The 21,050-nt window shown below is 24.2% G+C and overlaps 9 protein-coding genes across 9 annotated transcripts; 7 read left to right on the top strand and 2 right to left on the bottom strand.

Annotated features, from left to right (window-relative positions):
* Positions 1 to 1,901: 1,901 nt before the first annotated feature.
* Positions 1,902 to 4,316, top strand: DICPUDRAFT_96563 (uncharacterized protein; the record flags this gene model as incomplete). Its single annotated transcript, XM_003284033.1, has 1 exon — positions 1,902 to 4,316. One exon carries the CDS (start codon positions 1,902 to 1,904, stop codon positions 4,314 to 4,316), a length of 2,415 nt encoding a protein of 804 aa, XP_003284081.1.
* Positions 4,317 to 4,458: 142 nt separating this feature from the next.
* Positions 4,459 to 5,385, bottom strand: DICPUDRAFT_147806 (uncharacterized protein; the record flags this gene model as incomplete). Its single annotated transcript, XM_003284002.1, has 1 exon — positions 4,459 to 5,385. The coding sequence occupies one exon, from the start codon at positions 5,383 to 5,385 to the stop codon at positions 4,459 to 4,461; it is 927 nt and encodes a 308-aa protein (XP_003284050.1).
* A 604-nt stretch (positions 5,386 to 5,989) lies between these two features.
* On the bottom strand, positions 5,990 to 6,827 carry DICPUDRAFT_86102 (Rab GTPase; the record flags this gene model as incomplete). The annotated part of the gene is made up of 3 exons (XM_003284001.1): positions 5,990 to 6,389; positions 6,467 to 6,614; positions 6,746 to 6,827. The coding sequence occupies 3 exons, from the start codon at positions 6,825 to 6,827 to the stop codon at positions 5,990 to 5,992; spliced, it is 630 nt and encodes a 209-aa protein (XP_003284049.1).
* A 961-nt stretch (positions 6,828 to 7,788) lies between these two features.
* DICPUDRAFT_45198 (uncharacterized protein) lies at positions 7,789 to 9,746 on the top strand. Its single transcript, XM_003284032.1, has 4 exons — positions 7,789 to 8,312; positions 8,382 to 8,625; positions 8,689 to 9,158; positions 9,232 to 9,746. Exons 1-4 carry the CDS (start codon positions 8,175 to 8,177, stop codon positions 9,562 to 9,564), a joined length of 1,185 nt encoding a protein of 394 aa, XP_003284080.1. The 5' UTR covers positions 7,789 to 8,174; the 3' UTR covers positions 9,565 to 9,746.
* Positions 9,747 to 9,924: 178 nt separating this feature from the next.
* On the top strand, positions 9,925 to 10,495 carry DICPUDRAFT_75034 (uncharacterized protein; the record flags this gene model as incomplete). Its single annotated transcript, XM_003284031.1, has 2 exons — positions 9,925 to 10,352; positions 10,489 to 10,495. The coding sequence occupies 2 exons, from the start codon at positions 9,925 to 9,927 to the stop codon at positions 10,493 to 10,495; spliced, it is 435 nt and encodes a 144-aa protein (XP_003284079.1).
* A 688-nt stretch (positions 10,496 to 11,183) lies between these two features.
* DICPUDRAFT_147802 (uncharacterized protein) lies at positions 11,184 to 14,463 on the top strand (the record flags this gene model as incomplete). The annotated part of the gene is made up of 2 exons (XM_003284030.1): positions 11,184 to 12,027; positions 12,101 to 14,463. The coding sequence occupies 2 exons, from the start codon at positions 11,184 to 11,186 to the stop codon at positions 14,461 to 14,463; spliced, it is 3,207 nt and encodes a 1,068-aa protein (XP_003284078.1).
* Positions 14,464 to 14,984: 521 nt separating this feature from the next.
* On the top strand, positions 14,985 to 16,387 carry DICPUDRAFT_26975 (uncharacterized protein; the record flags this gene model as incomplete). The annotated part of the gene is made up of 3 exons (XM_003284029.1): positions 14,985 to 15,048; positions 15,129 to 15,229; positions 15,446 to 16,387. 3 exons carry the CDS (start codon positions 14,985 to 14,987, stop codon positions 16,385 to 16,387), a joined length of 1,107 nt encoding a protein of 368 aa, XP_003284077.1.
* Positions 16,388 to 16,682: 295 nt separating this feature from the next.
* DICPUDRAFT_147800 (uncharacterized protein) lies at positions 16,683 to 19,451 on the top strand (the record flags this gene model as incomplete). The annotated part of the gene is made up of 3 exons (XM_003284028.1): positions 16,683 to 16,849; positions 16,937 to 17,114; positions 17,199 to 19,451. 3 exons carry the CDS (start codon positions 16,683 to 16,685, stop codon positions 19,449 to 19,451), a joined length of 2,598 nt encoding a protein of 865 aa, XP_003284076.1.
* Positions 19,452 to 19,742: 291 nt separating this feature from the next.
* On the top strand, positions 19,743 to 20,992 carry DICPUDRAFT_75030 (uncharacterized protein; the record flags this gene model as incomplete). The annotated part of the gene is made up of 5 exons (XM_003284027.1): positions 19,743 to 19,892; positions 19,963 to 19,973; positions 20,125 to 20,239; positions 20,311 to 20,439; positions 20,507 to 20,992. 5 exons carry the CDS (start codon positions 19,743 to 19,745, stop codon positions 20,990 to 20,992), a joined length of 891 nt encoding a protein of 296 aa, XP_003284075.1.
* Between the last annotated feature and the right edge of the window lie 58 nt (positions 20,993 to 21,050).

Raw genomic sequence — 21,050 nt, 5'->3', positions numbered from 1 at the left:
TTAATGCAACAACAACAAACTATAACCTATAATCAACAACAACAACAACATAATAATAATAATAGTTCAATTAGTAATAAAAAAAATACTAATGATGTTCAAATGATTTCAATTTCAGATTTAGATGGCAGTACAGCAATTGTTAATAATACTAATAAACAAAAAGAATTAAAGGATAAAGAATGGATCGAAAGTACACTTGAGGATTTAAAAAAATTAGAAAATGAACACAAAAAACTTAATGATAAAATTAAAAAAGTAGATTCAGAAATTAAATCTACAAAGAATTCAATTCCACCAACCACCAAACAAGATTCGAGCGATAAAATGATGGTTAATAAGCAACCTAGACAGTCACAATTACCTTTTAACAATGCTTTAGTTAAAGATCAGATTGTAGAATTAAGTAAATTATTAAAACAACAGCAACAATTAAATTCTCAAAATGTTGAGTTACCAAAAGATGTAACTATTATATAAGCTATTAATATAAATAATTTTTTAAAATTACTAATCATAATTTCTATTTATAGTTTTTATCAAGTATCTTAAATAGTATTAAAGAATTGCGTACCCATAATAAATTATTAAGTTTTGAATTTGATAACAGAAATAATAAATATAATAATTTAATCCATACTTTTAGCAATTATCAACAACAAGTAAAAGAAAAACTAAAATCATCAGGCACAGGAGCATCATCAACTAGATTTAATCAGTCAACAAATGTACCAAAATCATCGCAATCTCCAGTAGTCGGTGTTTCAAGAGTACCTAATCAAAATAATTCAAAATCAATGTATATTCCTTCATCAGCATCGTCATCCTCATCATCATCAACTACTACTACCACAACAACCACAACAATTACATCTGACCAACAAAAAAATCGACAACCACAAAAAACATCAACTGATAACAATAAATTACCAAACAAACCAAATGACAATGTAAGTTATTAATTAATAATTTTAATATCACTAAAAAATTTAATAATAACATTTTTTTATTTTTTTATTTTAGAAATCATTAAATAATAAAAATCAAGAATCTTACCAAATCAAAGGTAACAATAATGTAAAATTAGAAACAATAAGAAAAATTGATTCAATTAACAATGATTTAATAAATATTTATGACCATTTAAAATAAAAAATAAATAAAAAAAAAAAATAAAATAAAAATAAAAATAAAAATAAAAACCATATATCATATTAAACTATTTATTTCTTTTTACTTAGAAAAATTTATTGATGATTAAGAATATTAATTTTGTTTTAAAATATCCCAAAAAAAAAAAAAAAAAAAAATGTATATATATGGAAATTAAACAAAAAAAAAATTTTAATATAATTTCGATCACATAAAAAATATTCCATTTATAAAAAAAAAAATAAGTGAACTTAGTTTACAAAAATATTTTTTATATAGTAATATTTATACTAAAAAAAGATTTAAAAAGCCTAATAAATCTTTTTTAAAATAAAAAAAAAATTAAAAAAAAACTTTAATTTTAATTTTTTTTTTTAATTTTTTTAATTTTTTTTTTTTTATTTTTTCATTTTTTTTTATTCAAATCAATTAAAGAAAAAAAAATTTTTTAAATTTTTATTTCGTTTCACATCTCATTATAATTATAATATTTATATATTTATATAAATAAATTTCACTTTCACCCTTACACATACTCACACACACACACACAATAAACATAATTCAGTTTTTATAAATTTTTTAAACACATACTCACACACGTTCAAATATATATATTAATATTCACACATACAAAACAAATAACCAACAAATTATATACATATATTTTTTTATTATATCTAATTATTTTATTTTAATTTTTTTTTTTAAAAGAAAAAAAAAAAAAAAAAGAAGAATAATAGCTATTAATGTCAATAGAAGACAGAAATCTTTTAAATATACCCTCAACTTCATCCTCGTCAAGATTAATAAACTTTAATAATAATAATAATAATAACAATAGTTTTAGTAACATTAATACAAGTAATAATATAAATAATATAATAAGAAAAGATACTATGCTGGCATCATCACTGGGTAGTACAATTACAAATGGAAACCCATCATCACCGAATCAAAACAATGATGATTCAATATTAAGTAATAATAGCTCAACCAATACAAACAATAACCCAATAAATAATAATGAATCAAATCAAACTTTAACACCAAATAAAGGATTTTTAACACCAAATACACAAACACAGCCTAAAACACCAAAAACTATGAGATTTGAAGTAAACTTAAAGAGCATGAAGGGTGAAGTTGACTATAAACAATTGGTAAAGAATTACATTCAAGATCAAAACAAAGAGAAAATTAGTAGTAGTTTTTATGGTGCAGCCCCAAGTAATGATTATAGAGAGAATTTTGAAATAGAAAAAGAACTAAACACATTAACAAATCCAAAGAATAGATTGACTGAAGTAATCGATAAGATTGAAAGAATTAATACGTTAGGTTCCAATATTAACTATATGGAGGATGGGGAAAATAGTGAGGATCAATATGACGAAGATGACTCATTCATCGATGACAGTCAAATTATAGATTTCGATGATGAATTAGAAACAAATTATGGTGGTTTCTTTGTTAATCAAGGTGAGGTCGAACATAAAGAAAGAACGTTTATAGACTATGAGGACGATGATGATTATGAAATCGAAATGATGGCAAATGGAAGAGGTAGCTCTAGCAACAAACATGTGAATGGTATGATTGGTATTGATAAAGCAGGAGCCGGTATTTCATCAACAACAGCAGTAGCAGCACCATCAATCTCATCAGCAACAACAACAACAGCAACTGTAAAGAAAAGAAAGTTTGCTGACGATCAATCTTCAGCCAACAAGAAACATAAAATTGTACTTTTAGATCCATCATCACCAGAAATTGAAAGTTTACTTGCGAAATTGGAAGAAGAGATCAAAATGTTCCAAAAAGAAAATTTAGATTTAAAACTTTTACCAAAGAAAGAAGCTCCACTTTTAGCCAAACTATATGAAAAACTTAGAAGAACAAATACAGCTGGTTATATTCCAAGTTCAATTTTAAATAGACTTTCAACACTTTGGGGTATCAAAGAAAAAACTATTAAGGTTCACTTAAAGAAAGCATGGGAAGATAATGGCCAAAAAACTCAAACCAAATCAATTAAATCAATCGACAAATTGAATGAACTAATGATAACATTCAAGAACTCAGTGGAAAAAGAATTTGCTGATCAAGTTTTTTCAAATAATAATAAAGCAATCACCGTTAGTATCGAAGGTGTGGAGAAGCCACTGGAATATACCTGGAGTAGAGATTCAAGAGAGAGAGTTTTCGAAATTGTAAAATTAAATAAAGAAATTATCGATTTAAAAAACTCTACCGAAGTTATTGACGCCGAAAAAACTGGTAGACCACCTGTACTTATTATAGAAAAAACATCTCGTTCAAATTTATATAAAAAAATTGTAAACCTATTACCCGATACTGGTATTACTCCAAAATCACTTTCAAATGCCTACACAACAATTAGAACCATTGAAAGAAAAAGAGAAAGAAAATTAGAAGAAGCCGCCGCAAATAATGAAGAAAAGAACAAACCACAATTAACAACAACAACAACAACAACAACCTCTATGATGCCTCCTGCTCCATCAAGTAATAAAGATAGAAGTAGTGATAGAAGTAAAGATAGAGGTGATAAAGAAAAAAGTGAAAGGGATCATCATAGCAGTAGCCACCATCGTAGTAGTGATAGAAGCGATAAAGAAAAGAGTGATAGAAAAGATCGAGATTATCATAAATCCTCAAGCTCAAGTCATCAAGGCAGCGATCATCATAAATCCTCAAGCTCAAGCAGTGGTGATAAAGAAAAAAGAAGAGATAGAGATAGAGAAAGAGATAGATCAGATAGAGACAAAGAAAAATCAAAAGATAGATCCGACAGAAAAAGTAGCAGCAGTAGTAGCAGCAGTAGTGGTACAAAAGATTATTCAAGTAGCTCAAGTAAAAAAGAACACAGCAGCAGCAGCAGTAAAGAATCCGAAAAAGATAGAGAAAGAAGAAAAGAAAGAGAACGTGAAAAGGAAAGGGAAAGAAGAAAAGAAAGAGAGCGTGAAAAAGAACGTGAAAAAGATAAAGATAAAGATAAAAAGATTAAAGATGTTGATCTCGATATTATACATGACATGAATTCATATAAAAAGAAAACAAGTAGCAGTAATAGTAGTTCATTATCATCACCCCCAACAAGCAGCTCAACAACTTCTACATCAACTTCAAATATAATTTAATTAAATTATTAAATATTCATAATAAAATTATCAATAAATAATAATTTTAATTATTAATTATAATTTTTTTTTTTTTTTTAGTTTGAAATATGTGAATAAAATATAAAAATCAACAAGATTTTTAAATAATTTATTAAACTTTTTAATAACAAATATTTGAATAGTAATATTGTCTTTCTTCACTATCACTACTACTACCTTTGGATTGGGATTCAGATGATCCGCTGCTACTTCCTGAAGTTAGATAGCTGGAGAGATTTGGATTTGAACTAGAACTAACACCCATAAATGATTTATAAGAGTTACCACCAGTTGATGATCCACTTGAACCAGTGGATGTTCCACTTGAACCAGTGAGTGATCCACCTGAACCAGAGCAAGTTCCACTTTGGCATGCAGTATATGAAGATGTATAATAAGTGGATGAGTTATAAAATGGAGGGGTTATTTCACAAGTTGCGTAATTAGTGGTTGGTGCATTACAATTTGGTTTGTTCTTTGGGCAAAAAATACTCATTGGTTGATTACTTGAATCACAATAATAAATCATTTCTTTATCATTGCTATTAACATAGGTACCATTAACAAAAATTTGAGCTAATAAAATATTATCAGTTTGACAACTTTCACCCATATAAACGTTAGCCATTGAATTTTTTTGAATTAATGGTTTTGATGATAAAGAAACTTTGTAAAAAAATTGTTTTCCAGTAGCAGTAAGCCATAAATTTAATTTATTTGTTAAACCATTTGATACAATACAAGAATTAACAGTATATTTCATTGGGTATCCTTTTGTTTGATTACATATTTCAATGCCGACACCATAATAAGTTTGATAAGTGATTACAGAACCATCTACTGTGAATTTATTGCTTGAAACTTCATCAAAAGTGAGGCATGTATCAGTAACAATTGAAAATCCTACGCCATAAAATGGATTAGGATCTTGACATTTTGGATCATTGAAAACTTCAAAGTTAACAAATTGATTTGCAAGATTTGCAAGACTTGCAAAGCAACAGTTTGAAGCTATACCTAATAATAATAAAGTAAATAATAATTTCATTTTTTTTTATGCAATGAAATAAAAATTTAAAATATTTTATAGTTTTTTTTGTCTCCTAAAATTTTTGAATTTTTTAAGGAATAATGAGGTGGGAAAATTTTTAAAAATAAAAATAAAAATAAATTTAAAATAATAAAGTTTCCAAATCCTAAAAAATCTTAGGTTTTGGAATTGTTATGTGCAAAAAATGTCTGGTACCAGGCTTTTTCGGAAAAAGAATTAATTTTCCAAATCTATTTTTTGAAAATTCAATTTAAAATTGTTTATTAATAAATTTTTTTTAAAATATTTTTTGTTTTTCTTTTATTTTTTTTTTTTTACACACAAATACAAAAATAAAATTGTATCGTTTTTTTTTTTTTTTCTTTTCATAAAAATAAATAACTAAATATTAATACTGTGGTTAATATCGATTGGATGCTAAATTTTTAATTGTTATTATTCTTAATAAATTAACTTTTTAATCTCTGATTATTATTATTATTATTATTATTATTATTATTATTATTATTATTATTATTATTATTAAATTATTATTATTATTTTCAAATTATTATTATTATTATTATGTAAAAGTAAAATGGTGATAAATGAATGAGATGGTTTATTTATAATTTTCAATTAATCTTCTACAAATTTCAATAAAAAGTTCATTAATATTTTGACCAGATGCGGCTGAGGTTTCAAAAAAGATGGCGTTACCCAACTCTGAAATATAACGGTTAACTTCATCTACTGGTACTTCTCTATTTGGTAAATCCACTTTGTTACCTGCCAATGCTAAAATAAGATTTGGTGATGCATGTTTTTGAAGTTCTGATACCCATCTCTTTAAGGTTTCAAAAGTATTCTTTTTAGTAATATCGTAAACAACAACAGCTGCTGCTGCACCTCTGTAATACATTGGGGTTAATGATCTATAACGTTCTTGACCTGCTGTATCCCAAATCTCCAATTTAATATTTATATTATCTACAACCATACTTTTAACTAAAAATGCGGCACTATAAAAAATTTTAAATAATAAAAATTAATATTTCTTTCTTTTTTTTTTATATAAAGTAACTGTGCAATTATTTACCCAATGGTTGAATCAGTTGGTCCAAATTCGTTTCTAACTAATCTTGATGAAATACAGGTTTTACCGGTATTCATTTCGCCTAATAATACTAATTTAAAACCTTTATCAAACTTATTTTTATTATCATTATTATTATTAATTATAACACCTAAAAAAAACAAAAAAAAAAAAAAAAAAAAAAATTAAAAAAACATTAGTTTTTTGAAATAGTTTAATGATATTTACAATGATTACTATTAATGAGAATTTTGTTTTTATAAAAAAACATTCAGTACTTACTTCCTTGATTTTGGTTTTTATTTGCTTCAGCAGAACCTCCACCACAACATCCACCTTTTTCTTGTTTGTTATTATTTGACATTATTATTATATATGTGTAGGTATATTTGTTTTGATTTTTTGATTTATTTTTTGATTTCGATTTAGTTATAAATGTTGTTTAATCAATTTTGATTTGTTTATTAATAAAAATTATTGTTTTTATTTACAAAAAAAAAATATTAATAATATTATTAAATATTTGTTTGTTTCCTATATTTGTTAGTGTAGGTTGATTATAATTATTATTATCAAAAAAATAGATTGTATATGGTGAATAAAAAAAATAATAAAAAGCTTGGTAGTTTTTTTTCTCTAGAGTTGGTTTGCGAGTAAAGTAAAAAAAATTAAATATAAAAAAAAAAAAAAAAAATAAAAAAAAAAAAAATTTGGATTTTTTCTTTTGTTTTTATTTTTTTTTTTTTTTTATTTATTTTTATAATTTTTAAAATTATTTCTTTTCTTAAATAAATTTCATATAAATATGATACTAGATAACTAAAAAAAGAATAAAGTTTGATAATAGGAATATTTATATTAAAATATTTTGAACACACTTTTTCTTCATATAAAAAAAAAACCTATTAAATGAATTAAAATTTAAAATTTTTATTTTTAATAATTTATTAATTTTTTTATTTATTTTTTAAATACACATACACACAACAAAACAAATAATAATAATAATAAAAATATTTCTCTCACTCCATAGAATATTTTTTGTGTAATAAAAAAAAAAAAAAAAATTATTAGATTTTTTATTATTAATAATAAAATATTACAATTATTTTATTTTATTTTTAATTATATTAACTCATTCATTCATTTATTTAAGTTTATGTGATATTTAAAAACTTAATATTATAATATTTTTTTTTCAATTTTTATTTTTTTAAAATTTTTTTAATTTATTTTTTTTTATTTTTTTTATTTATTTTAAAAACAACAATAATTTTTTTTTTCTATTTACACACACTCACTACTTTAGACCTATTAATATATATATAAACATTAATAATAATTTTATATAAAACAAAAAAAAAAAAAGCTAAACAAATAATAAATTCATAAATAATTAGAGCAATTTTTTGTCATAGAATAAATAAAAAAATAGATATAAATAAAATAATTATAAAACATAAATAAATATATAGCATAAATAAATATATAGCATAAATAAAATATTACATTTTTTTATATATTTTTTTATAAAGGTTTAGTTGTTTTGTTTCTTTTTTTTTTTTTTGTTTGCTTTTTAGTATTTTAGTTTTTATTTTTTTTTTATTTTTTTTTTTTGTAAATATAATTAAATAAATTCAGAATAGTTATAATAATAATAATAGTAAAAATATAATTGTAAATTTGTAAATAATAATCAAAATAACAAAGAATGAATTCACAAAAACTCCCAGATTTGTACGAGTTTATGGGTGTAGCTCATACAGCAAGTAATGAAGAAATAAAAAAATCTTATAGAAAATTGGCAAAAGAATATCACCCAGATAAAAATCCAGGTTCAGACGAAAAAGTATAGTTTTAATAATAAAAAAAATAAAAAAAGATTTAAAAAAAGATATTAACATTTATTAATTTATAGTTTAAAGAATTAAATGCAGTTTATGAAATTTTATCAGACCCACAAAAAAAGAGAACCTATGATATGTTTAGGGATTCAAATATGTCAATGCCAGAGTTTGCAGCCAGATCAGGTCAAGATTATGCAACATTAGAAAAAGAAATTGAGGGTTTTATGTGTGGCTCTGTAATTGGTATACTATATTCATTAATTGCAATCTCTGTTAATGTAATTTTTGGAATACCATTAACCACCGCATTCTTTCGTAAGTTTTATTTATTATTTCTATTGTTATTATTATTTATCATACTAATATGATTGTTTTTAGCATCAATGGTATTCTTTATTTCGCCTGTTGTAATTTCGGGTGGTAGTAATTTTTCAAAAGGATTTGCATTGGGTGGATGTGCTGGTATAGTGACATCACCATTTATTTTGGCGGTACAAATTTTCTCCTATAGCAAATATTTAATTGAAAAACCAATTAGATATATCTTTGGTAAAGGAGATTCTGAAACAATGACAGGCCAAACATTATTATTAAATGAAGATGACTGGGAATTTATAAATAGACAAAAAGCAGAATATGAAAAGATTGACGAAATAGAGAGAAATTGGACTTTTCTTCATGACAATCAAGATAAATATAATCAAGACTCTTTTAAAAATATTTCACTATACACAAATTCAATTGAAAGTATCAAAATCTCTGCTAGGGTTATTAGAGAACATTACGAAAAACAAGATAATACTTTCGAGTCCGATTTAATTTTAGCAAAATTAAGAGAATCTTTAGTTGTAAGTATTTTAAATTATAACAATATTTAATAAATTTTATATTAATATTTTATTATTTTTTTTACTATTATAGTTTATAAATGATATAGAAAGTATAATTAAAGAATATTCAAATAAATGTAATAATAACTGCGATAATGGAAATAGTAGTGAGGGCGATCAAAATAATAAAAATAATAGTCAAGAGAATAGCGATAGGGATAACATTAGCAGCAACAGCAATAATAATAATAGTGATATAGATAGTGTATGTAAAAAAATTAATTCAAATTTAGATCAAGTTTTAGGTTTTATTAAAGCAGAAAACGGTGGTTACATAAATATGAGAATATTAACATTACTCAAAAACATGGAACTGTTTGTAGAAGAGTTTGTATTTAACCAATTTGAATACTACCAAATTTAAAATAATATTAATATATTATACATCACACATATATAAACAATGTTTTTAAGCTCAACATAAAAAAAATCAAGAATAAATATTACATTATATAAAATAAAACCTCAATATAATAAATGTTTTTGTGTATAAAAATTAATACACAAAAAATGTTAATAAAAAAATTATTTAAATTAGAATTTAAAGAAAAAGTTTTTTTAGATTTTTTTTTTTTTTTTTTTTTTTTTAATTTTGGATTGATTTACTGACGATTTAAAAGACTGACAAAGTACTGACAATCATATAATTTTATTTTAAAGGAAAAAAAAAAATGTTTTATTCATTATTATTGCAAAAAAAACAAAATATAAAAAACTTTAAAATATGGAATTTATTTCTAGCACTATAGTACCATCCATTACTTTTTCTCCATTCGAAAGCGATGATAAACCTTCAAACATTTTCGGTTTCAATAATTCACTATCCTCAAGTTTCTTGCACCTAAGTATTCCATTGGATAGTCCTCAAGAAAGTGAATTCTGCTCTACACATGTATTGTCCAATAGCTCTTATTATAGAAATTATGATTTTATTGACGATAATATAGACCAGGACGAAACTATTAATAAAAATAATTTCGATGATGAATATAGTAATAGCCAACTCCAATACAATTTTATAAAACAGCAAACAAAAGAAATTTGCGAATTAGATATTAATTCAAGATATGCCATAATAATAGAAGATGATGAAGACGAAGACTACAATTCTAAATTAGAAGCTGATACTTATTTAGACTATTATATAAATATGTAAATAAAAAAAATAAAAAAAAAATAAAACTATTTCTTATATATAAATCATTGTTTCTGTTTTCTTTCTTTTATTTTTTAATTTTTAATTTTTAATTTTTATTTTTGTATTTTTTTTTTTTTTTTTTTTATATAGTAACTAAATTATAATAAAACCAAACAAAAAAAAATATTTATTTTTATTTAATTAATTAATTTTTTATTGTTTTGTTTTATTGTAATCATCGAAAAAATTCGCTATCTTTATAACAGTGTTTTAAAATGTCAATTTTTAAATAATTTTCAAATAATTTTTCAAAGGTGATTGATTACTTTATACCAATTTGATGATTATTATTAAAAAAAAAATAAATAAGGATTCAATTATTTGAATTTTAAAAAAAAAAAAAAAAAAAAATTAAAAAAAATAAAATATTTTAAAAAAAAAATTAAAAAATTAAAAAAAAAAAGAGAAGGAAAAAAATCAATATATATTTATATATTTATTTTTTATAAATAATAATAAATAGTAATAAAATTATAGTATAGTAAAATTTATTTTGTTTATAAAAAAAAATAATATCACCACAAACACACACTACACAACCAACATTTTTTTATTATAATCTTTAAAAAAACCACCATTCTTATTTTTTATTTTTTTTTAATTTTTTTAAATTTTTTATTTTTTATTTTTTATTTTTTATAACATTTAAATAGAATATAAATAATAAAATCAAAAAAAAAAAAAAACCTATATATAAATATCGTATATTATAAAACAAATAAAGTTTTTTTTATTTTTTTTTTTTTTTCTTTTACCTTTTTCAATTGTAAAACTATTTAAAAAGAATGGAGGAAAAGAATTTCAGACCTCAGCTGCTAGTGCATTCAAGAAATAATAATGACGAAGTAGAGGTTTTAAAAGTAAAGCTAAAGGAAGAAAGAGAACTGTTTGAAAAAGAAAAACAGCAATTTGAAGAAGAAAGAAAGATAATATTTGACTCTCTTAATAAGATTGTTGGAAGTGGTAGTGCTAACATTGGTAAAAATATAGTGAAGGCATTAAAAAAAGCAGAGAAATATAATAGTAAAAGTTATGTAAATAGTATTAGCCAACAACTTAATAATGTAAATAGTAGTAATAGTAATAATAGTAATAATAGTAATAATACAGTAAATAATAATATAGCCAGCAATGGAATTGGTACACCGTTTAATGTAAAACACAATGTTCATGTTGATTTCGATTATAAATGGACTAGTAATGAAAATTTGGAAGAAGTTTTTCAATTTCAAGAGCAACTAGGTACTGGTAGTTATGGTAGTGTACATAGAGCAATTAATAAAGATACCGGTTTTGAATTAGCAGTAAAGGTTATTCCAATTAAAGACTCTGAGGAGATCGAAAAGGAAATCAGCATTTTAAAGAAGTGTAAAAGTTCAAATATTGTTAGTTACTATGGGTCATGCCAACAAGGAGAAAATCTTTGGATTCTTATGGAGTACTGTAATATTGGTTCAATTAGAGATCTTTTAGAAACTACTGAAAAAACATTAAATGAAAAGCAAGTTTCAATTGTTGTCCAGCAAGCATTAAAAGGTTTACATTATTTACATCAAAATCAAATTATACATAGAGATATTAAAGCAGCAAATATTTTATTAACTGATGATTCGGGTGTTAAATTAGCAGGTTTGTATTTATAGTTATTTTGGAAGTAATAATAGTAAGAAAAAATATTAATTTTAAATTTATTTTTTAAAAGATTTTGGTGTTTCAGCAGTATTGGATGATGTTATGGGTTCGTCAACAACTTTTATTGGTACACCACTATGGATGGCACCTGAAATTATTCAAAAGAAACCATACAATAATAAATGTGATATTTGGAGTTTAGGTATATCAATAATCGAAATGATTGAAGGATTTCCACCTCATTGGAGTATGCCACCAGCTAGGGCAATGCTAATGATACCCAATAAACCACCACCAGCATTAACCAAAGCGCATCATTACTCAAAAGAACTTAATGACTTTCTTTCGTTGTGTTGTCAAAAAGATCCAGAGAAAAGACCATCAGCATTAGATTTATTAACACACCCATTTTTAGCTCAAACATCAACTAGTCATGAAGTTTTAAAACCAATAATGGACGAGTGTTTAAAGAAGAATCAAAGTCTTAGAAAAAAGAAAAATGAATTACAAAGTGGTAACATTATACCACCAGCTGTACCAATAAAGAAAGCTTTAAATGAAAGTAATAATAATCAACCATTATCCTCATCACCTTCAAATAATGTAAATAATAGTAAATATAATAAAAAAGAGTCTAGTAAATCAAATGGTCAACCAAATTCATTAGATGAAGCTCAGTCCTTTAATACATTCATACTAAAGAGCACTGTTGGTAGCGAAGAAAGTAGTTCAAATGAAGATTGCTTTGACACAATGATTTTAAAGGATGATGGTCCAACTGACTCCAAAACAACTATACCTGCATTCATAGCTGCTTTAAAGAAAACGATTGGAAAAGAAAACTCAATAGCCTCAATTGTACCAGAACATCAATCACCTTCAAATATTAATAGTAAATTAAAAACTTTTGAACCAATAAACTCTGCAAATCCAACTCCAACCCCTCCTTCCTCGGCAGCAACAACATCGAGTAGTGATAATGAAGTATTAATTAATCAAATTAAAAAAGAATTAATTAAAGATTTTAATGACACAATGAAACAATATATAAATGAACAGCTTACAACAATGAAAGAGGATTTATTGAAAGAGATATCAAAACTAATAACAAACAATAATAGCAAGCCATTAAATGCATTTAATCAGCAATTGTCTGCTGCTGGACCACCTTTAGTTACATCATCAAATAACTCACCATCATCACCTTCAATATTTAAGAAATTCCCATCGCCACCACCTGTTCCAACAATACCAAATAAACAACCAACTAGCTCACCAATTCCAATTCCAAAAACTACAGTATCAACTACCACATCATTTGTACCATCTTCATCATTTGTATCACCTTTACCATCTTCACCTTTACCATCCTCACCCTTAGGCTCTTCACCACTAACATCTGTAAATACACCAAACAAACCACCAATTAATTATAGAAAATCGAGAGAGATTGAGCAGTCATCATTATCCACTAGCACCGGTAGTTTAAATACAAGACCACCATCACCAAGAAACTCAATGAATAACCGTCCCCCTTCACCAAAAACATTTGGCAATCGTCCACCATCACCAAAATTAAACAATAGACCAAACTCACCATCAAATAGACCCCTATCACCAAAAAATAGTTTAGATAAAGCAAATAGTGCTGCACTTAGTGATGATTTTGTTCCAAACTCTCCATCAACAAGACCAAGACCTGTGCCACCACCAAGACACCCATCTAAACAATCACCAAAAAGAGCTCCATCACCATCATCTAAAAGATTATCCTTATCACCAACCTCAATTTCATCACCAGTAAATAAACCAATTTCATCATCAGCTCCTTCATTATCCTCGCTCTCAATAGCAGCTTCAACATCATCTATCTCTGCACCAAACCTATCATCAAACACACCACCCTTATCGGTGCCACAATCACCAAATACCAACAACATTAATAATAAAGATAGAGCCCCACCACCTCTTCCACCACCACGTTCAATTTCGACACCAACAAAAACACCAATTAATAGTAATAGTAGCAACCAACTATCAAAATCACCAGGATCACCATATGTCCCACCAAGAACAACCACTGCATCATCATCAACACCAATTGTTATTAAAAGATCATCCACAACTATATCTCCAATGTTAATTAGCACCAACTCCCCTAAACCAATATCTTCAAGACCACCTGCATCAACTCCTCCACAACCAATATCAACCACAACACCTCAACCATCATCGTTAAAAAATTCAGATGGATCATCATCATCATCATCAGGCTCATCATTATCAATATCATCAAATACACCTACAACCCAATCTACAACAAAAGCAATCAATGATGGAAATAGTAGTGTTAGTAGTTCAAAATCTCAAACCATAGGTCGAAAAACTGTACTACAAGTTAAATCAATTTTTAGTCCGTTAAAAAAACAATAAATAATAATATTAAAAATATAATAAATTTTAAAAAACTATTATAGTTGTGTTAAAAATTGATAAAAAAAACAATCAAAAAATGTGTATCAAATTGCAAATTTAAAATATAAAACAATTATTACAATTATTTTTAAATATTTGCCATAAAAGACAATTTTTAATTTTTTTTTAAAAAAATTTTTTTTAATTTTTTTTATTTATAAATTAAATATAATTGTGTTTAATTTTTTTTTTTATTCTTTTTTTTTTTTTTATAAATTTAAATATATCTAAAATTAATCTCAAAGAGATATCTATATATATACATATGGTGAAGTTCTTTTAAAATTATCATAATCTATTTTGTGTGACACCCAAATAAAAAAAACAGGTGAAAAAAAAAAAATTTTTTTTTTTTTTTTTTTTTTTTTTAATTTTTTTTAAAATTTTTTGAAAAAAAAAAAAAAAAAATTTCACAAAAACGAACATTATAATTCATTTGGTTATATATAATTGTTTATATATAGATTTAATAAATTAAAATGCCACCAAAACAAGCAGCTTCAAAAAAAACTGTAGAAAAAGAAAAGAAAAAGAAAATCGAAGGTATGGTTTTTATAAACAATAAACAATGATCAAAACAAAAATATTAATAACATTGAATATTTCTCAACTTTATTATTTAGATAAAACCTTCGGTTTAAAAAACAAAAATAAGAGTAAAAAGGTCGCAGCTTACGTTAAAACTGTAGAAACTCAAGTTAAAAACTCTGCTTTACAAAACAAGGTAAATATCACCCAAACATTAAAAACTAACACAAAACAATAGCAAAATTACAGCACAGTGTATTATAAAGAAGAAAACAGCATCAAAACACACCAAATATTATTTTTGTGCAATCATTATTATAATTATAAAATAAAAATAATCATAATCACTTAATATATATTTTACCAGAAAGAAATTTAAATTAATCAAAATTTTTTATTTAAAAAAAAATAGGATGAAAGAAGAAAGATGGAAGCTAAAAAAGAAAAAGAATTACAAGCTCAAGCTAAAAAAGATATGGAATTAATGGCACAACAAGTTGCCATTGTTCAACCAAAAGTTCCATTAGGTGTTGATCCAAAATCAATTGTTTGTGAATTCTTCAAACATAATCAATGTAGCAAAGGTACCAGATGTAAATTTTCACATGATTTAGCAGTTCAAAGAAAAGATGCTAAAATTGATATATATACTGATCGTCGTAATGATAAAGAAGCCGATACCATGGAAAACTGGGATGATGAAAAATTAAAAACAGTCGTCGAAAAGAAGAGAAGTAACGAAAATAAAAATAAAACCGCAATCATTTGTAAATTCTTTTTGGATGCTATCGAACAAAAGAAATATGGTTGGTTTTGGGAATGTCCAAACGGTGGTGAAAAATGTTCATATCAACATTGTTTACCAGAAGGTTATCAATTAAAGAAGAAGAAATCCAAAGAAGATGAAGAACAAGAAGAATTGCCAATTGAAGAAATAATCGAACAAGAAAGAGCCAAATTAACTAAACATACACCAGTAACTTTTGATACTTTCATGAAATGGAAAGAAGATAAGAGAATCGAAAAAGAAAAAGCTGCTAAAGCTGCCAACGATAAACGTCTTGCTGATATTAAAGCCGGTCGTACTCAAATGTCAGGTCGTGAAATGTTTACTTTCAATCCAGAATTCTTCGTTGATGATGATTCAGCTATTGATACCAACTCTACTGAATACGTTAAAACTCAAGAAGAAATTGATGCTATTGCCAACGGTATCAATAAAGATTTATTTGTCGCTGATGAAGATGATATTCCAGATATTTCAGATGAAGATGAAGATGAGGACGAAGAAGATGAAGATGAAGATGAAGAAGAAGGTGAAGAAGAGGAAGATGAAGAAGAAGATGACGAATAAATAATTTAAATACTATATAATAAAAAAATAAAACATTAAAAAATATAAAAACCTATTTGTTTTTTTTTTTTTTTTTTTTTTTAATAAAATTTGGTGGGGGTAATTTTTTTGATCTATTTTTTTTTGTAAATCCCCCAACAAATAATAAAATATTGTGAATTTGTACATTGCAATTATACCCGGATAGGCATTTGGAGTTTTTTTTTAATTTTTTTTTTTTTTTTTTTATTTTTTAAATATTTAAAAAACTAAAAAAAAGATTTTTTTTTTTTTTTGTTTATTTTTCATTAACAATATGGATCTAGTTTTAGGTTTTAACATTAAAGATAATTGTGATTATTTGCTTTCATTAGATAATAATGTAGCAAATCAAAAACTTTATAAACAATTTGTTTTTTTGTTACACAAAGATTATAGATCAATTGAGAATATTACCAAAGATGATTTTGAAATAATCAAAAAGTAAAAAAAAAAAAAAAAAAAAAAAAAAAAAAATCTGTATTAACTATTATCATTTAAATATAGAACAATATATTATTATGACAAAAGAGATGAATTATATTTATTATCAAGATTTAGTGAATATTTTAATGTAAACTATGGTGATAAGGATGAATATGTAAAGAAGGCATTGTTTTTAAATGTAATTAAAAATTCATTAGAGTTACAGGGTTTATTAAAATATATATTTGATATAATTAAATTAAATATTAAGCATTTAAATAAGGTTTGTATTATAAAGCTATTTAAATATTTTTTTTCTAATCATTATATTTGTTATTAATTATTTTTTTATATTTTTATATTTTAGGAAATATCAATGGAAATTGTTAATCTTATTATATTGTATTTTAAAGCCAACTTTATATATGGTATAGATCATTTTGGTTTATTTTTATCAGTATTGTTGTTTCAAGATTTAATTGGTTTTGAAGAATTCAGTATTATTTTTGGTCCAGATATTCAAATGATATTTAATAAATTTAGAAACGAAGCATTTTTCCAAACGTTTAAAATCGCACGACAAACAAAGTATAAAAATGATTCAAATGAAATTGTTATAAAAGGTCATTTTCAAAATAAATTTAAAATTATAATTCATGATAGACACATCGACTTTTTATTGCAACTATTACAGAGTTCACCCAATTACAAAGAATCATTATATATTTTATTAACAGTAGCACACAAATTGCAAAATAAATATTATGATCAACTATTCGATTTTTTATATAATGAAAAAGAGCTTATAGAATACAAAAATAAAAATTTCTTTAATTTAAGTTTCAATTTTAAACCATTGGAGGAATTTAAAGAAATTAAAAAAGAAGAGAAAAAGGAAAAACAAGAAGGAATAGAAAAAGAGGATCCTTTAGAGAAATTATTTAGTTCAAATTTAACAACAAAGCAAACAAATAATAGTGAAGTTGAAGACAACATATTAAAGTTTTTTATAAAATCTTTATTAAAACACAACAAATTTATTTTCGGTTATTACAAGGATTTCATTACATCAATTAATGAAAGAAAAATATATGAGTTTGGTAAAGATTTCGCAATGCTATTTAAGCATCTACCATTACAAGAGGTATTTCAGCTTTTTCAAAAATGTTTAAAGGAGTTTTTCTTTTCAACCATCAAGAATGTTTACAAGTTATGTTTAATAAATTGGGGCGAAGATAATTTTAGAGGTATTTTAACAATGGAAAGAATTTTGGAGCCAGAATTTGATTCAATTTTACCTGATATTTATAGATTTTGTTTCGAGTCTTTAAAAGTTTCAGATTTAGAAAAGAACTTGCCTTATTTATTTTATGGTAATAAAGAGCAGTTTAGAGTAAAATACGAGTTAATAGAAAAGTATTATCTTAATCAACTCATCTCAAGTTTAGATGTACACCTAATAGAAAAATATTTATACCCTAATTTTAAAGAAAAGTGTTTAGAATCAAAAATATATCAATTTAAAAAACAGCCAGAGGTAAAAATTCAAGATCAAAAGAATATAGAAGACAACAAGCCAACTCCAATTTTACCCAATTATTTAATATTATATATATTTAATTTATATATAAATTCAACAGAAAATAATTTAAAATCAAAATTTAATATATTAAATTTAAATCATAAATATTTCGAATCAGTTGTAAACTTTATAAACTTTTCATCAAGTGTACCAATTACAATCAAATATACAAATTCTATTAAAAAGTTAAAATCCATTGGTAGTAGTAGTGAAGAGGGTTGGTCAATATTAAAGTTTAACGAGCTATCCTATTTAAAGGTGTTGGTGTTAAAAGATGGGGAATATATAGATTTTAAAAATTATCAAGTATTTAGCAATTTAAAAACAATTGATATTGTTATGGAGAATGTGGTATCATTTTTAAGTGGGGGTCTTATCAAAAGGCTATCGTTAATTCCAGCACTAGAAAAAATTAGATTTACACTTGGTTTAAGTAGGATCACAAAAGACATTTTAAACGATTTTATTTATTTGGCAGATTCACTAAACAAGAAAATAGAGTTTGATATCAATGAAACTTTTACAATGCATGATGAATACATATCTTTATATATTTTATCGAGTGCACATACAAATATTAAAGTTACAGGGGTATGCACCACACTTTCCTCTTTTCTCACAAATCCTGAAACCTATTCTAAAGCTACCGACACTTTTACTTTTGAAATTGTCCAATTGGCTAACTATTACAATCCAGAAAACAACACCACAACAAAAATGATAAAGAATAATGAACAAATATCATCTTTAAAGGAAATCAAAAACCTACACTTTAAAATGAAATGTTCTGATGTTTTTAAAGTTCTCGAATTGCTCGAGCATTTGGACTCTTTAGAATCTCTTTGCTTTACATTCACAAATTCTGGTGCCCATGATTTAGCTGATAATCTTGATAAAGTTTTTATATTGGCTTCAAATTTACCCCAACTTTCAAATATTACAATTGCAGATGACCAAGGTTTCCCAATGGGCATAAACTGGTTAAATTTAACAAATAATAAATTTAGTAGTAATAATTTTAAATATTTTTTTAAATAAAAAATAAAATAAAGTAGTTTTTTAAATTTAATAGTTTTAAAAGAAATAAATTTTTTTTTTTTAGGTTTGTTTAAAAAAAAGTACCTAAAATATATGTGTTTCAAAAAAATAAGTTTAATTTGCAGAAAAAAAAGAAAAAAATAAAAAAATAATTATTTTTTTTTATTTTTTTATTTTTTATTTTTTATTTTTTTTTAATTTTACTCTTATTTCTGGTTGTTTTTTTATCAATTATTTTTTATAATAATTCAATATTTATATTTATTTTGATAAATATCATAAATAAAAATAATGGGACAAAAACATTCAATTAGTTTAAATAAACATTATACAATTACAGATTTATTAATGGATAAGAGGAATGTACTAGATAATAGGAAATATGAATGTTCAATTTGTCTTGAGTTATTATACAATAAACAGGTTTTTCAATGTCGTGAAGTAAGTTTGTTATAGCTGGTTAGTTTTTCTCATTTTAATTGAATTGGTATTAATTATTTTATTTTTATAGGGTCATTATAGGTAAAGTTTTTTTAAGCTATTTTATTATTTTAACATCAAATATTAATTTTATTTACTATCAAAACAATAATAATTTTAGTTGTAAAGAATGGTAATTATTTTCATTATTTTTTAAAAAAAAAAAAAAAAAAAACTAATAAATTAAAATTAGTTGGACGGATGCAATCACCACCTCATCAAAATGTCCAGTGTGTAGAGTAACAGTAAAATCTATTGAAGAATTATCAAGAAATAGATTTGTAGAGGAAGAGTTTGCAGAGTTACAAGTATATCGAAATCTTAAAATCTAAAAACCAATAAATATAAATAAATATTAATATTTTTTTTTAATTTTTAGGTAGTTTGTCCATTTTTATTTTCAAATATATTAGATATTACAAATATTGACGAAAGAGTTTTGGAATCTGATGAAAAAAATGGTTGTAAAAAGATAATGAAAGCAGGTGAACTCGAAGAACATCTCAAGGTAATTTTTTGAAAAAAAAAAAAAAAAGAAATATATAATTTACAATTTTTTATTATTTTATCTATAGAAATGCGAACACAGATATGTTAATTGTTTAAATTCAGATTGCCCGGTACCAGTTAGATCAAATGAAACAAAACAACATGCAGAGCATTGTGATTACTCACCTTTAGAATGTATATATTGCTCAAATAAATTTACTACTGGATCAATTGAAAAGCATTATTTAGAGTGTCAAAATATAGTTTTAAGCTGCGAACAGTGTTGTACTAAATTAAAAAGAAGCGAACTCTCTAATCATATCGATAATGAATGCCCAAATAGTATAGTTTTCTGTAAATATAAAAGTACTGGTTGTTTAGGTCAATTTAAAAGAACCAACGAAGCTACCCATCTTAACGAAATTAACCATACTGTTTTTATGACCAAATATATCTGTGGTTTAGAAAAAAAATTAGAAGAATCAAATGTAAAGAATGAAGAAATTTTAAAAACACTTTCAAGTATGCTAGAACAACTTAAACATAATAATTCATTATTAAAAAAAGAATAAAAAAAATAAATCCTTCATTGGGTTTTTTTTTACATACATATATTAAATATTATATATT

The sequence above is a fragment of the Dictyostelium purpureum genome, assembly GCF_000190715.1.
Source record: "Dictyostelium purpureum unplaced genomic scaffold DICPUscaffold_18, whole genome shotgun sequence".
NCBI lineage: Eukaryota > Evosea > Eumycetozoa > Dictyosteliales > Dictyosteliaceae > Dictyostelium > Dictyostelium purpureum.
Note: the sequence above shows the minus strand (reverse complement) of the source record. Positions and strands in the feature narration are given on the sequence as shown.

Bases quoted from the DNA above. Each gene is read 5' to 3' on its own strand.
- DICPUDRAFT_45198 (XM_003284032.1), top strand. From the start codon at position 8,175: ATGAATTCACAAAAACTCCCAGATTTGTACGAGTTTATGGGTGTAGCT. The intron at 8,313-8,381 runs GTATAGTTTTAA...ATTAATTTATAG, and splicing joins ATCCAGGTTCAGACGAAAAA to TTTAAAGAATTAAATGCAGT. The intron at 9,159-9,231 runs GTAAGTATTTTA...TTACTATTATAG, and splicing joins AATTAAGAGAATCTTTAGTT to TTTATAAATGATATAGAAAG.